The following is a 16,035-nucleotide window of genomic DNA, read 5'->3' on the forward strand; positions in this document are numbered from 1 at the left end:
ACACAGAGAGGTGCGATATACTTAAAATATACTTTTATAATGAGTCAAAAACATATAGCTCTATATAGTGAACACCTGGAAGTCAGGGGCCTAGGGGCTAGAGGCTTACTAGGGCCATCCCCCTGCAGGGCAATATCAGGGACAGTTCTTTGCCCAACCTGTCCTTCAATACCACATCATCATCCAGCCCAGGGATAGATGGTGTTTGCTTTCCCTCCGGGATTAATGGATGTCCACTGGAACCCCCCCGGATTGTAGTAGGGCATATGGTTTCTGATTTTGTGCTGCCGAGCACCTGATTTAGTGCCGCCGAGCACTTGTTTTTGCTTTTTGTTTAACTTTAATAATTTAATTTATTTCACAATTTTGCGGAACGGGTGCAGCCCCATTCATTTTCAATTGGGCCGGAATGTGCTGTCCGCAACCGCATTTGCGGATCTGCATTTGCGGATCCGCACTTCCGCATCCGAGGTTCCGTTTCCACCAAACAATAGAACATGTCCTATTCTTGTCTGCAATTGCAGACAATATTAGGCATTTTCTATTATAAAGCCGGCAATGTGCGGTCCGCAAATTTTGGAATGCACATTGCCGGTGTACGTGTTTTGCGGATCCGCAAAACACTTATGGACGTGTGAATGGACCCGCATAGTAAGATTATTAAAGGTTACGTTTTATCTTTATGTATATTTTAATGGATTGCCTTCCATGTACAATGTTATAATATACTTTCTATGTTAGAAAGTATATTATAGTGCATTTGTATTGTACGGCAGTTGTGTGTGGTTCTGCTGCGATACTGCAGGTATATAGAGGGACAAGCGTTATTGAAACAAATAATTTCTACTGGTGTGATATACCAGTCGCCCCCCGAAAAAAATGATTGAAGTGGGGTGTTATATACCAATATATTTTCTTGATAGTGCATTTGGGTACTGTATAGTGCATTTGCGCATGCGCGTACGCGGAAATTATGTTGCCGATTTTTTGCATTGAAAAAATTAATGAATGGAAATTGCAAATTTGAATAATACATCTGGTATGTCACTGTCCATGTTGTGGGACTATTTGTGCACTTCCAGTAATTTTTTCTTGGCTGCAAATATGAGCTGAAGGTTTTTCAGGTTCGCCTGCCATTAAAATAATTGGACCCGCCGCGAACTTGCGGTTCGTGAACATTTGATTGCATTCGCAAACTATCCCGGCAGATGTTCGTCCATCACTATGAATTTTATGACTACATCTGTACAAAAGATATATTTGTCCTTCTGTCCCCATCTCCTGTCTGTTACAATTGTAGCACTATCAACTTATTTGACCACAAAAGAATCTGCCAGTAATTTGACCATGCAAGCCTGCTGACAGACTGCTTTTTAATAGCTGGTTAAATAACTTGCTGCTGTTACAACAATAGCAGAGCATCTATGTGTGTTAGAAGGGTAGTTTACATGCTTAATTAAGTACCGATTGGTTCTGTCCCCTTTAATATATTCCTTGTAATGTAGTGAGTTAGATAACATACACAACCCCCCCCCCCCCCCCAACTCCCATTGTGCTAAAAAAAAATCCTGAGTGCTTATCTCACACTGGACAACTTTGGGTGAAGGCGCTGAAAGGATATAAACTTGGCTGCATACAAACAGTTAATTGGTACTCCAATGAGGAACTTCATCCAGGTAGGAAGTTGATTGAAATACTATCCATATATCTTGTATGACCATGGTGTGTTAGCCATGTGCTACGACATGGTGGACTCGGAATCCTCCATATTTGTATGTGTAGGCCAGCGGTGATTATTTACTTTTTACTACTCTATATGTGATTTGTCTATTTTACCTTATATCTAATCATACATAGTAAATATATTTTCATCGCTAAGCATGTTAAGCCTATTTATTTATTTATTTTCAAATTGTCAAATTGACATTAAAATCCTATGAGACCAGAAGGCTCATTTTATTCATTCATTAACAAACTAAACTTTATTCATAACTTGCGTCACCCAATTGGATTGGCCAGTATGTTCCTATTATACCCATCTGGATTTAGGTCAGGCACTGAAGAATCCACTTTTTAAGCATTTGTTTTCTACCATTTTAGTTGTATGTAATGGTCTGGATTTCATAAGTCCATCACTGACCTATTTTTGCAACAGGATAGCTAAATTTACAATATGTTTTCCCTATACTTAGACAGGCTTGTCCCTCCTCATAGGTTCTCCATATATGACAAAAAAAGGTGGAGAAACCAGACCAGAAAAGTTTTTAAACATTGCTGTCTCCAACAAAGGGACAATATTCAGATGGGTGAACAGACAATAGACACTATTAAAGGGGTTATCCAGGGTCAGATACTAGGATCTGCTTTTCATTGAAGTAGCACTATTGTTGTCTATAGGCTCTGTCTGGCATTACAGCTCAGTCCAATTAACTTCAATGGCAAAGAGCTCCAATACCGAATAGCACTTTACTGGAAAAAGCTGAGCTTTTTCCCAATCCTAGACAACCCCTTTAACTTCAATGGGTGGAATATATTGGCATGAGCCAATACATTATAGTACTATTAGTTAAAGCATCTGACTAGAGCATCTCAGTCTGTTTCTCAGCTCCACAGGTATTTGTACTTTCTTTAACAGAGAATGAAGATTTTTTTTTTTCATTGATAGTCAGTGGCTGTAAGGTTACCTCGGCCCAATATAAGTTCTAATAAATTAAATGCCATAACTTCTGAACTTCTATGTAATAGACCAGTGATGCCTAACCTCCAGCACTCCAGCTTGAAACTATGCTCCATTCATTTCTATGGAGAACAAACAAGCAAGTGTACATCTTGGGAGTTGTAGTTTTACCAACGCTGGAGTGCAGAAGGTTAGCCATCACAGTAATAGACCTTCTAAAGACTTTGCAACTTACCATTCTTTGCAGTTTGGGCTACTAACTATGGCACTGCACATATACTTGCACAAACAAAGATTATTATATGAGCCATACTTTTTAATATTATCTCACCATTGTTCCTCTGCTTCCTTCTGAGCTTGACATCTTGCTCTCTCTGTCATAATTTCCTCACAGATTTGTTCATAAGGCTTATCCCCCTTTGCTTCTCCCATAACCCAAACCCATACTTCTCCATCACTGCTTTTTAGCCACTCAATACGTTTGGAATTATCTAGAAAAGAGAAAACACACACATAAGAAATTCAACAAACTTTCTCTTCTTCATTTTGCTGTAATAAACATCTGTGAGACATATATTGCAATATTCCTTCTCCTTTTTATTTTTTGCTAGCATACATATAAAAGTATGCAAATATGATTGCAGGATCAGATTTCACATGGTCTCTTTGTAGTCTGCACCAATGGGTCCACAAAGTTCTGAACAGGAGCGCTAAACAAAAAACACTATTGGTGTTTATTCTGTTTTATTTTGTATGGAATGTATATCAATTTCTATAGCAGGCACACAAATCTGATAAATGCTATCATGCAAATAAATAGTTAATATATGTTCAAATGAATGTTATGAGCAGCTTTGGTAAGGAATCTAAAAAATGTCTTATATAATTTCTAATAATGGGAAAATAACAGACATCAGATTTTACACGTAGATTGAAGGAATCTCTTCACACTTTTGAATCTAAAAATATGAACTTAAAGCTGTAGTAGCACGAAATATAGCACAGTTAATATTTGAAGCAAAATAAGAATCAATGCTTATTGGCAGCTCACTAGTCTGGCTCATAGAGGGGGGCTTCCAAGCAGAGAAGCTACTTCCATAATATCTATAAGCCCCAAATAGAAGTTTCACCAAATATTTATCCCCATAATAAATGCCAACACCCCTTTTTATGTAATGCAGTTAGGGGCCTTATTCTATGGTGCTGATTTTTGAAAGTCAGTAGAGCTCCTCCAATGTAATTTTGTAGGGTAATTCTGTCTTTTTAACCCCTTAAGGACACAACCTTATTTCACCTTAAGGACCAGGCCATTTTTTGCAAATCTCACCAGTGTCACTTTAAGTGGTGATAACTTTAAAACACTGACTTATCCAGGCCATTCTGAGATTGTTTTTTCATCACATATTGTACTTCATGACACTGGCAAAATGAAGTACAAAAATTCATTTGTATTTATAAAAAAAATACCAAATTTACCAAAAATGTGTAAAAAATTTTAAAAAAATCGAATCAGAAGCCATTTAACACCTTATATTTATAAATATAAGGTGTTAAATGGCTTCTGTGCAACTATGCTGGTCCTTTTCGTCGGTTGGTCCCAGCAGAGGAGCACATATCACAGTGAATACACCAAACATTACACTTAGCCCCCAGATCACCCCCCATCACCCCAATTAACCCCTTGATCACCACTGTCAATCACTAGTGAAAGGGAAAAAAGTGATCAGTGTAAACTGTCACTTTTTTTCCACTAGTATTGACGGTTAGGTTTTAGGTTAGTTTAGGCCTCTTTGTTAGGTAGTTAGCGTCGGTTAGCGCCCAGCCCACCACACCGCAGTCACTGATTCGCTGATTAGCGTATCGCTAATCAGCATTGGTACTTTTATAGTATTTGTAAGTGATCAGAACTGATCACAGTCAGATCTATAATATTATTAGTGTCACCTTAGTTCGCCCTCCACCCAAAATGCAGTGTTTGCCCGATCAGGCCTGATCGGTCGCCAACTCGTGCGCTCACCCACGCCTGCCCCGCCGCATTGACAAAAATTATATTTTTTTTATCACTGAACAATCACTTTACAAGCGCTGCGGCGATAAAAATCGCGGCAGCTTCCTGTACTTCACTAGCCTCCCATTTGTAAGACAGGCTTGCTTTTTTTCTTGGGTAGTCTCAGGGAATACCCCCTAAATTTAGTTGACCAAATGGCAAGTAAGGGATATTCTTCTGAAGAGGCCTACAGGCTTCTAACCCAGTCGGATGAGGAATGGGAACCCTCATCTGACAAATCCAGCGGGTCAGAATACGAACCGGTAGAAAGCAGTGGCAGTCTGACCCAAAGTTCGGACAATGAGGTTGAGGTCCCTGATACCACCAGGCGTACCCGACCCCGTGTTGCTAGACCACAGGTTGCGCAGGATCCGCTTCAAGGGCAGCAGAGTGGGGCTGGCGCTGTCGGATTACGTGGTGAGGCATACACCAGCAGCGCAGCCCATCCTGGACCTAGTACCATCACTGTCGTAGAACATGGTGAAGTGGCGAGCACCAGAAGGGCAGTTGAAGCTGGTATGGTGGCACATGCATTAGTTCCCCCGTCGCAGCCACCGCACAGACAGGCCCGTAGACCCCCTAGAGTCCCTGAGGTGCTGGCAAACCCTGATTGGCAGCCCCCAACTTCAGCCGCACCAGTAGTTCCCCCTTTCACCATCCAGTCTGGAGTTCGGGTTGAGACAGCTCAGATCGGATCGGCACTTTTTTTTTTAGCAGTTTTTGACTGCGGAGGGGCAGAAACAAACCAGTATGCCACTCAATTTATAGCCGCCAACCCGGGAAGCTTTTATGCCCAGTCTTTCCCGTGGAAACCCGTCCAAGTTTCCGAATTTAAAACCTTTTCTGGGCCGTCTCCTCAACATTGGCCTGACAAAAAAGTATGAATTGTGGTCATATTGGTATATTGGTCCACAAACCCAATTCATCACATGCCCATGTTCTCTGCTGCCATGTCCAGGACACGATTTGAGACCATCCTGCGTTTCCTGCACTTTTGTGACAACAGCTCTTCTCGTCCCAGAGGCCATCCAGCTTTTGACCGGCTCCACAAAATTCGGCCCCTCATACACCACTTTAACACCAGATTTGTATACCCCTGAGCAAAACATCTGCATAGACGAGTCCCTTATATATTTTACTGGGCGCCTTAGCTTCAAACAAAACATGCCAAGCAAGCGCGCCCGGTATGGGCTCAAATTGTATAAGCTCTGTGAAAGGGCCACAGGCTATTCGCACAAATTTCGAGTCTAAGAGGGTAAAGATCAGACCCTGGAGCCGGTCGGTTGCCCTGACTACCTGGGGAGCAGTGGGAAGACATTCTGGGACTTGGTGTCACCCTTATTTGGCAAGGGATACCATCTTTATGTGGACAATTTTTACACAAGTGTGCCCCTCTTCAGGCATTTGTTTTTAGAACAGATTGGCACCGCGCAACCTAGTCACTGGGGCTTCCCCCAACGGCTCGTTGCCACCCGTCTTGCAAGGGGGGAGAGGGCTGCCTTGTGTAACGAAGAACTGCTTGCGGTGAAATGGAGAGACAAGCGTGACGTTTACATGTCCTCCTCCATTCACGCAGACAAGACAATCGAAATTGAACAAGCAACTGGAGTCACTGAAAAGCCCCTCTGTGTCCACAACTATAATTCGCTCATGGGAGGGGTGGACTTCAATGACCAGATGTTGGCTCCTTATTTACTTTCCCGCAGGACCAGATGCTGGTATAAGAAGGTGTCTGTATATTTAATTCAATTGGCACTGTATAATAATTTTGTTCTCTACAGTAAGGCTGGGAGAACAAGATCCCTCCTCAAATTTCAGGAAGAGATCATCGAGAACCTCCTGTATCCAGGAGGTTCCGTGGCCCAAACCACCAGTGTAGTGAGCCGTCTACACGAGGGACATTTCCCCAATGTCGTTGCTGGTACCTCAAACCAACCGCCACGTCAAAAAAAATGTTGTGTCTGTAGCAGGAGTGGATTAAGGCGTGACACCCGCTATTTCTGTCCTGACTGCCATGACCACCCTGCCCTATGCTTAGGGGAGTGTTTCTGGAAGTACCACACACAGGTACACTATTAGTATAGGGATTGCGTCACACAGGACAGGCACACAGGGCTCTTAGGGCCCTTTCACTCACAGCTGCTGCAAACCTCTCCTTTCAACTGGGACAAAGTGCATAATGTACTTCGCCACATCTCTGGGCGCTTGCGCTTTGCACATTGTCCCATGGGGAAGGAGAGGTTTGTCCTATAAAGGTAAAAAAAAAAAAAAAAAAAATCACAGTTAAGCAAAAAAGTTAATGTTCCAAAAGTTCAATAAACTTTTTCAAAGTTAATGTTCTGTTTCAAATGTTATCTCAAGTTAATGTTAATACATTTATTGCGTTATTGCATTGCGGCCTGGTGTTTTTTTTTTTTTTAACTTCTAGGTGGACCAACCGATCGACCAGCTGCAGCAATGATGGGAATTCTGACAGAAGCATTGCGCTGCTGATAGATTACACAAAACTCGGAGTATGTGGCGCTGCACGACGAGATTTCTCCTCTGCAGTAAAAAAAGATACGTTTGCCGAGGCTTATGAGATGAGGGGTGATGTTCATATGCTTTGGCAAACACTTTGTATATATATAAAAAAAAAAATTCCGGCAATGATTTATTCATCCACATGGATTGATGGGAATGGAGAAATCGGGTTTGCCAGGGCATACGAGCTGAGTGGGTTTGGATGTTGGGCAGAGCTCCTATGTCCTGGCAGACGCCTTTCCCCTCCTTTTTTTTTTTTGCACTTTTTTTGGCAGAGATTTTTTTCATCCACATTGATCGATGCGAATGAAGAAATCTGTGCCGTTCATTTTTTCTTTCAGCCCGGAGGCTGAACGAAAAAAAAAATCTCATTACCCGTATGCTCAATATAAGGAGAATAGCAGAAATTCCTAATGTATAAAAAAAAAATGGGAAAAGTTGACTTTTACAGAGATATTTCTCTCACCCAGTATGGGTATATGTAAAAATACACCCCAAAACACATTTCCCTACTTCTTCTGAGTACGGCGATACCACATGTGTGACACTTTTTTGCAGCCAAGATGCGCAATGGGGCCCAATTTCCAATGAGTACTTTTAGGATTTCACAGGGCATTTTTACGCATTTGGATTCCAAACTACTTCTCATGCTTTAGGGCCCCTAAAGTGCCAGGGTAGTATAAATACCCCACATGTGACCCCATGTTGGAAAGAAGACACCCCAAGGTATTCCGTGAGGGGTATGGTTAGTTCATGTAAAATTTTATTTTTTGTCACAAGTTAGTGGAATATGAGACTTACTTTTTTTTTTTCTTACAATCATTTTCCGCTAACTTGTGACAAAAAAATAAAAAACTTCCATGAACTCACTATGCCCATCAGCGAATACCTTAGGGTGTCTACTTTCCGAAATGGGTTCATTTGTGGGGTGTTTCTACTGTCTGAGCATTGTAGAACCTCAGGAAACATTACAGGTGCTCAGAAAGTCAGAGCTGCTTCAAAATAACTTTTGCGCAAACCAATAAATATACACTTATTTCATTTTTGTTATCAAAGACATGTAGAACAATAAATTTTGACAAAAATTTATATAGAAATGTAGTTTTATTTGAAAAATGTTACAACTGAAAGTGAAAAATGACATTTTTTTGCAAAAATTTCAGTCAATTTCGATTAATAACAAAAAAAGTAAAAATGTCAGCAGCAATGAAATACCACCAAATGAAAGCTCTATTAGTGAGAAGTAAAGGAGGTAAAATTAATTTGGGTGCTAAGTTGTATGACCGAGCAATAAACCGTGAAAGTAGTGCAGAATTGTAAAAAGTGGTCTGGTCATTAAGGGGGTTTAAGCTAGGGGAGCTGAGGTGGTTAAAAAAATAAAAAATACATCTAAACTAGGATTGTATCCAAAAAAGAGGGTCCTGGGATTAAGGAATTGTATTTAGCATGAAATATACTGTACAATTAAGATATTATCATTATATTATGAAAATGCTTTATTAACATAAATATAAAACATCAGAAATCCCTTTCAATTGACATAATTCAGCTATGGACACTTTCCAATTTTCCCTCTACATAAGCTAATATAGGTGAATACAGGTGTCAACCTACCAGCATCTCTCAATTCTTGGGATCTCCCAACAGTGAGTTGATGTATGCAGATGTTAGCAGCCATCATAAGTTATGGGTGGTAAATGAGCACAGGATCTTTAGTACTGTACCATTTGGTGCAGCTCTAGATTATCTTGTCTTTACTACTTCTGGGCATGCTGTACATGCACGTACTCAGTAGAGTTAGACTGTTCTATTAATGAGGGGGGAGGTGTTAAAAAAAAATGTGGACCATAGGCTAGTTTTGATGTATTCTGTTTCAACTCCCATAAGACCCACCCTAACCAATTTTCCTGATAAGAATGTGGTGGCCCCTCTGGATATACTATGAAATGTTGTCATGTGCCATACGTTTATATATTTATATAATTGTGGACTTATTATTACAGATGAGAAAAGTTTTGAAAAATTTGATTCATCAGTTTTGCCAAAGTTTACCAAACAATTCGAAGTGTTGCAAATGAATTTGTCACAAATTAATATAAATCAGCTATACACAGGCCAATATGCCTTAGGGTGCGGCCATATGGAGAGCCCATGCTGCAGGTGGGTTGAGGCCAGCTGCAGGGAAAAACCATGCGACCTATTAACCCACATCTGCCTTTCATTTAATAATGAAGACCACATTGTATAGTCGGTAGATATGAGTGAATTTTTCTAAAACTTCTTTTCAGATGCTTTTCTCCAAAAATAATTTGTTATGAAGCATGTTAAATCAGCTATATTCCAGCTTGCAGGGAGAGTGTATCTCAGCGTACATCACTGTGCATTGCTGCAACATACATAGTTAGTCCTTTCTGGTAGTGAAACATTTACTGTGCGTCAGGATGACAGGGAGGTCTCATATAGTATATGGATGTGTGCATCGTCGTACAGGCCATCAACAGTCCTAGCTAATCCCTAGCTAAACCAAAATAAACTAAAACAGTAGTGTCAAAGTAGTGGAGAATAAAAAAAAAGGTTTCTTTTAAGCTTTGTTGTTGCAGTGGAAACACATGCCTTAAATCACTTGTGTTAGCTGTAGAATCACTGTGTGTCGCTATTAGACTCAGTTCACACTTCATTTATTTGGTCAGTTACGGATCAAAAACACACAGACTCGGACGCTTCGCCAAATTTTTCCCCCAAAATTTACTTTGTTCCAAATGTATTTGTCATGAAGCATGTAAATCAGCTATATCACAGCCTGGAGGTAGAGTGTATCTTGGTGTACATCACTATGCATTACAGAAACATGCATAGCTAGTCCTTTCTGGTAGTGAAACAGTTACTGTTCGTCAGTATGACCGGCAGGTGACAGGTGTCACTCAGGCTCAGTTTACACATCACTTATTTGGTCAGTTATGGGTCAAAAACAGATGCAGATCTTTCATGATACTTTTTCTGAGAGTAGGATTGGCTCCTGATTTTGGCTCACCATACAGTAACTGATGGAATTAACTGAACAAATAACTGAAGTGTGAACTCTGTGAAGCCTTACAGGTCAACTTTAACATCAGATATAAGTTACTTCACCATGCAGTGGCTTATGATTATAATACAGTGGGAAAGAGTTGTCTCATTTCACTGTTTGTGGGGTGTTCACATTAATTGATAGAGAACCTGTTCTATTAGCCATTGATTCTACCATAGTGAGAATAAGCTGTCTCATTTTACACCATCTGCTGTTTCCACATAGATTAATAGATAACCTATTTTCTTAGAGTGGAGGGTGACAGAGGGTGACAGAGAGTGGAGGGTTTCAGCAGTAAGTATGTGCTGACGTCACTGTTGACGCAACAGCATGAGGAGAACACAGCGGCCCAGTCACAGAGTGGGGGGGTGGGGAAGGGGGACAACAGCAGTGGCAGTAACAGTACAAGATGGTGGCAGTAGGAGAAGATGGCAGCAGCGGCAGCAGGTATGTGTCATCAGAATAGTGGCTGAAGCATGTGGCCATAAGTAACAGGGTCATTTTTCACAATGTTCTGGCGTGGCAGCACACAGTAGTCAGCACAGCACAGAACATTACTGCCAGAATGGTCTAGTCTGTAGTGATGAGCGGCAGGGGTCATATTCGAATTCGCGATATTTCGCAAATATTTTTTAGAATATTCGTCGAATATTCGAAAATTTAGCGTTTTTTTTTCTTGAAAAAAATCGGCAAGGTAATGAATGTGTAATATGCGAATTTTCGTAGTTCGAATTTTCGGATTCGAATTTTTATTGCGAATTTTTCAACTTTAGACAAAGAAGATTATAGCACTATATTAGCTAAATTGCTCTATATTCGATTTTTGGAATATTCGCTATATTGCTATAACAGTTTTTTCGAATATTCGTAATATATAGCAATATAGCGAATATTCGAAAAAAACGAATATAGAGCAATTTAGCTAATATAGTGCTATAATCTTTTTTTTTATAGTTGTAATTTTTTTCCAATCTGAACTTCAGATGAGAAAAAAATTACAACTATTAGACAAAGAAGATTATAGCACTATATTAGCTAAATTGCTCTATATTCGTTTTTTTTTCGAATATTCTCTATATTGCTATAACTTCATTTTTTCGAATATTTATAATATATAATCTTCTTTGTCTAAGTTTAAAAATTTGCAATAAAAATTTGAATCCGAAAATTCTAATTACGAAAATGTGCATATTACACAATCATTACCTTGCCGATCACTGCTCCTAAAGTCAGGTATATTGCAGCCTTCTTATTGGCCCACAAGCTAGAAGCAGGAAGGGATCATGTGTACTGATTAAAAAAAATAATAATCTGAAATTACGAATATATATAACTATATTCAAAATATTTGCGAATTTTCGAAGTACCTATATTCGTGATAAAAATTCGAAATTCAAATATTCGTGATCAGCACTACTAGTCTGGTGCTTTAGGCATCGGTGTGTGGAAATCCTGGCTGATCCACTTCTGATTTATCTTTATAAGGTTAGTCTTTCAACATTTTGTTAAAATGTACCGTATTTTTCGCCGTATAAGACGCACCGGCGTATAAGACGCACCTAGGTTTTTGGGGAGGAAAATAAGAAAAAAAATATTTTGAACTAATTGTGGTCTGTGGGTGATGCACTGTTATGGGGATCTGTGGATGACGCACTGTTATGGGGGATCTGTGGATGACACTTATAGGGGATCCTCTCTGGATGGCGCTGTTATGAGGATCTGTGTATGACAGTTATGGGGGGGATCTGTGGATGACACATATATAGCATCTTATGCTATGTGTCATCCACAGATCCCCTCCATAAGTGTGGGGGTCGCATTTGCTTTTATAATGGGGGTGGGGGTCGCATCTGCATTTATAATGACAGCGGGGCCCGTGCAGTGACTGTATTCTACTACACGGGCCCCGCTTACTGTACAATCATATCCCTAATACCGTAGTTAATTGTTGTGTGCACTGCATGTAAAAGCATAATGAGCGATGATGAGCGCTATTACTTACAATTAGAAGCGCTTGCCGTTCGGAGCAGGGAGGAGGCAGGAGGCAGGCCGGGAGGACGGGCGCTGGCAGTGTGAGTCATCCGTCATGCGCCCACGCCGCCTGCTTCATTCATGAAGCAGGCGGCGCAGGCGCGTGACGTATGACTCACACTGCCAGCGCCCGTCCTCCCGGCCTGCCTCCTGCCTCCTCCCTCCTCCCTGCTCCGAACGGCAAGCGCTTCTAATTGTAAGTAATAGCGCTCATCATCGCTCATTATGCTTTTACATGCAGTGCACACAACAATTAACTACGGTATTAGGGATATGATTGTACAGTAAGCGGGGCCCGTGTAGTAGAATACAGTCACTGCACGGGCCCCGCTGTCATAAATGCAGATGCCGCCCCCAGCCCCTCCTCCCTCACAGCTGATATACCCGCCGCACGGCATCGCGGCGGGTGTATCATTGAAAACTAAGCAAAATCGGCTACATTCGCCGTATAAGACGCACTGCTATTTCCCCCCCACTTTTGGGGGGGAAAAAGTGCGTCTTATACGGCGAAAAATACGGTAAGTTCTCTTTGGGGTAACTATGCCCCCGCTGCACTAAACACCCACTCTGATGCCACACTACAGGCCAGGCAAGAAAGCTTGTCCAGGGCAAACTTGGCCAGTTGCAGCCACAATTCAAGTTTGGCTGACCAGTAGTCTAGGGGATCTTGGGTATGGGGTCACAGGGTGCAGTCCAGGTATGCCAACACCTGCTGGTTCAGATTCTGCTCCATGTCCTGTAGGCTGGTTTCTTCAGTAGGAGGGTGAAGAAACATGTTCATCAGAGACTGGAGACTCAAGCTGCCGATGGAGCTGGTGCTACTCCTGCCCCACCCTCCCTCCTCCAGTAGTCATGGCAGTGGAGTGTGAGCACAGAGGGTCCCACTGGTCAAACCTTAATGAGGATATCTGATGGCTGACATAGGCAGCGATCAACTGACTACATAGGATTTCCTTAATATTTAAGTTTATTATCCCTCTAAGCAGGTAAAAAAAGGACCCCATTTTGGCCCGGTAGCGAGGGTCTAAGATTCTTGAGAGCCAGTAGTCATCCCTCTGCTTAATGGTGATAATGTGGCTGCTACTATGCAAGCAACTCAGCATGCATCTGGCCGCTTGCACAACGGAACCATATAGATTTCCTGCCTCCATCTCCACTGCATACTGCCACAGTCCTTCTGGGTCATCTGCTTGTCTTCCTCATTGCCTTTCAGCTCCACATTCTCCTCCTACTTGTCCAGTTGGTGCCACACTTCCATTTTGCATGTCTAGTAGTGCAGGGGATCTTGGATCATGGGTGTCAGGGTGCAGACCAAGTATGCCACCACCTGCTGATTAAGGTTCTGCTGGATGTCCGGCTGCTGCTGCTCTGTGTTTTCTTCAGAAGACAGATGAAGAAAACTGTTCATCAGAGACCCCAGACTTAACTGGCTGTTTATGAAGCTGTTGCTGCTACTGCCCCCACCCCCTACCAGTCATGGCAGTGGAGCATGAGCACAGAGGGTCCCCATGATCAGACCTTACTTATCTATAATACAAGGTATAATACAAGGTGGAAACCCCAACAGTTAAATTACACTACTTATTCACCCCAATTAGAGAATCGAAGTGTAATAGATTAGGTACCCCAATAACAGTAAAAATGACAGCTTATTCACCCCAATTTGAGAATGAATGCCTAATAGAGTTACATATCTATAAGATAAGATGGAAACCACAATAGCAGTTAAATTACAATACTTATTCACCCCAACTTGAGAATCAAGGAGTAATAGACTTGCTTTTCTATTTAACAGGGTGGACATCCCGATAATAGTTAACTACACATCTTATTCACCCTAATTTGAGAATCAAGGCATAATAGATCTGTGTATCTATTAAACAAGGTGAGCTCCCCAAATAAAAGTTAAATTACACAGCTTATTCACCCCAATTTGAGAATCAAGGCGTAATAGAATTGATTATCTATTTAACAAGGTGGCCACACCAATAACAGTAGTATTAGGATGCTTTCACATCTGAATTTGCTGTACTGTTATGAGATCTGCCACAGGATTTAAAAACCACAGCAAAATGCTTCAGTTTTCTCCCAATTCATTTTCAATGGGCACAAAACTGAATGACCATGAATGGAGTGTATTAGTATGTGCTCTGTTCCTTTTTGTCGCATTCCGTTATTCACACAAAACCACTGCCAGCAGCGTTTTTGTGTGCATCATGGGACAGTGAGCAAGAAAAAAATTGATCCGGTACCTTTGACTTACATTGTATTTTCACGCCGGCATTTTTACAGACACAATAAAAACATCTTGTACGTTTTGGAGATAATACAACTGGATCCGCTCTGAACGGATGCAGATGGTTGTATTATTGACCGGATTCATTTTTACTGATCCCTTGACGGATCCAGCAAAAATGCAGATGCGAAAGTAGCCTTAGACAGCTTATTTAGCCCAATTTGAGAATCAAAGCCTAATGGAATTGCTTATCTATTAAACCGGATGGGCACCCCAATAACAGTTATATTAGACATGTTATTCACCCCAATTTGAGAATCAAGGCCTATTAGAATTGCTTATCTATTAAACAGGGTGGGCACCCAAATAACTGTTAGATTACACAGTTTATACTTCACAATTTGAGAATCAAGATGTAATAGAATTGCTTATCTATTTAACAAAGGGGACACCCCAATAATAGTTAAATTACACTACTTATTCACTACAATTTGAGAATCCAGGCATAATAGATCTGCGTATCTATTTAACAAGGTGGGCACACCAATAAAAGTTAAGTTACCTATTCACCCTAACTTGGGAATAAAGGTGTAATAGAATTACTTATCTATTTAAGATTTTAAAAGCAAGAAGCAATGGAAGTGCTTATCTATTAAACAAGGTGAACACTGTTCATTTAGATAGCTCTGTCCAGGGATTGGTGCAAATTGCCCTGTCTCCTATGGATCCCTTCAGATTCAGATTACACAGACCTTACAGTCCCAGCATTCCCCCTATGCTCTACCTACAGTGTGTAAAACATCTCCCTATAATCTCCCTAGACTGCCCCTGCAGTCTTTCTATCCAAGATTCTACAATTTAAGCTTTCCCTACTGTCCCTAGCACTTGGCACATCTGTCACTATGTTCAGTTCACTGTAAAATGGTGGATACCAGGCGGGATTAGGATTTTAATAGGGTGGTGACATTTAATGAAAATATTGATTTGTTACCATGAAGCACAAGGGAATTTGGATTCACCGCAAATCAAATTGTTCTATAGTTTGGCTCGAATTCCACTTGGCATTCTTTGATTCACTCAAAGACTATTACATTTCCCATCTGGTTCAAGATCCAAGTAGAGGGACAGCCATACTGGACTTATTACTAATCAATAGACCTGACAGATCAACAGATGTGCAGGTTGATGGACACTCCCAATAATACTAATCTTCCAAATGTCATTCAAAAGAGAGTTTCTTCTGGGAGGCACAATTTTACCAACTAAGAGAGACCATTAGCCTCACTAAATGGGAAAAAGTCCTCGGAAATACAGCTACAAAATGGGAAATTTTTAACCCCATAAGGACTTAGGACGTACCGGTATGCCATGTTTGCCGAGTCCTTAAAGGGATTCTGTCACCTCTCATAACACAAATTCAGATTTTAAACCAGTCATGCTTCTATACTGTAATC

General features: G+C 41.0%; 1 protein-coding gene across 1 annotated transcript in view; it reads right to left on the reverse strand.

Annotated features, from left to right (window-relative positions):
• The window catches only part of SH2D4B (SH2 domain containing 4B), a 354,238-nt gene that overhangs the window by 115,899 nt on the left and 222,304 nt on the right, over positions 1-16,035 (reverse strand). The window contains exon 2 of the mRNA XM_044299574.1: positions 3,009-3,168. Within this exon, the coding sequence (XP_044155509.1) occupies positions 3,009-3,168 (160 nt within the window). The remainder of the gene's footprint in view (positions 1-3,008; positions 3,169-16,035) is intronic.

This window comes from Bufo gargarizans, chromosome 6 (assembly GCF_014858855.1).
Source record: "Bufo gargarizans isolate SCDJY-AF-19 chromosome 6, ASM1485885v1, whole genome shotgun sequence".
In the NCBI taxonomy this organism is placed as follows: domain Eukaryota; kingdom Metazoa; phylum Chordata; class Amphibia; order Anura; family Bufonidae; genus Bufo; species Bufo gargarizans.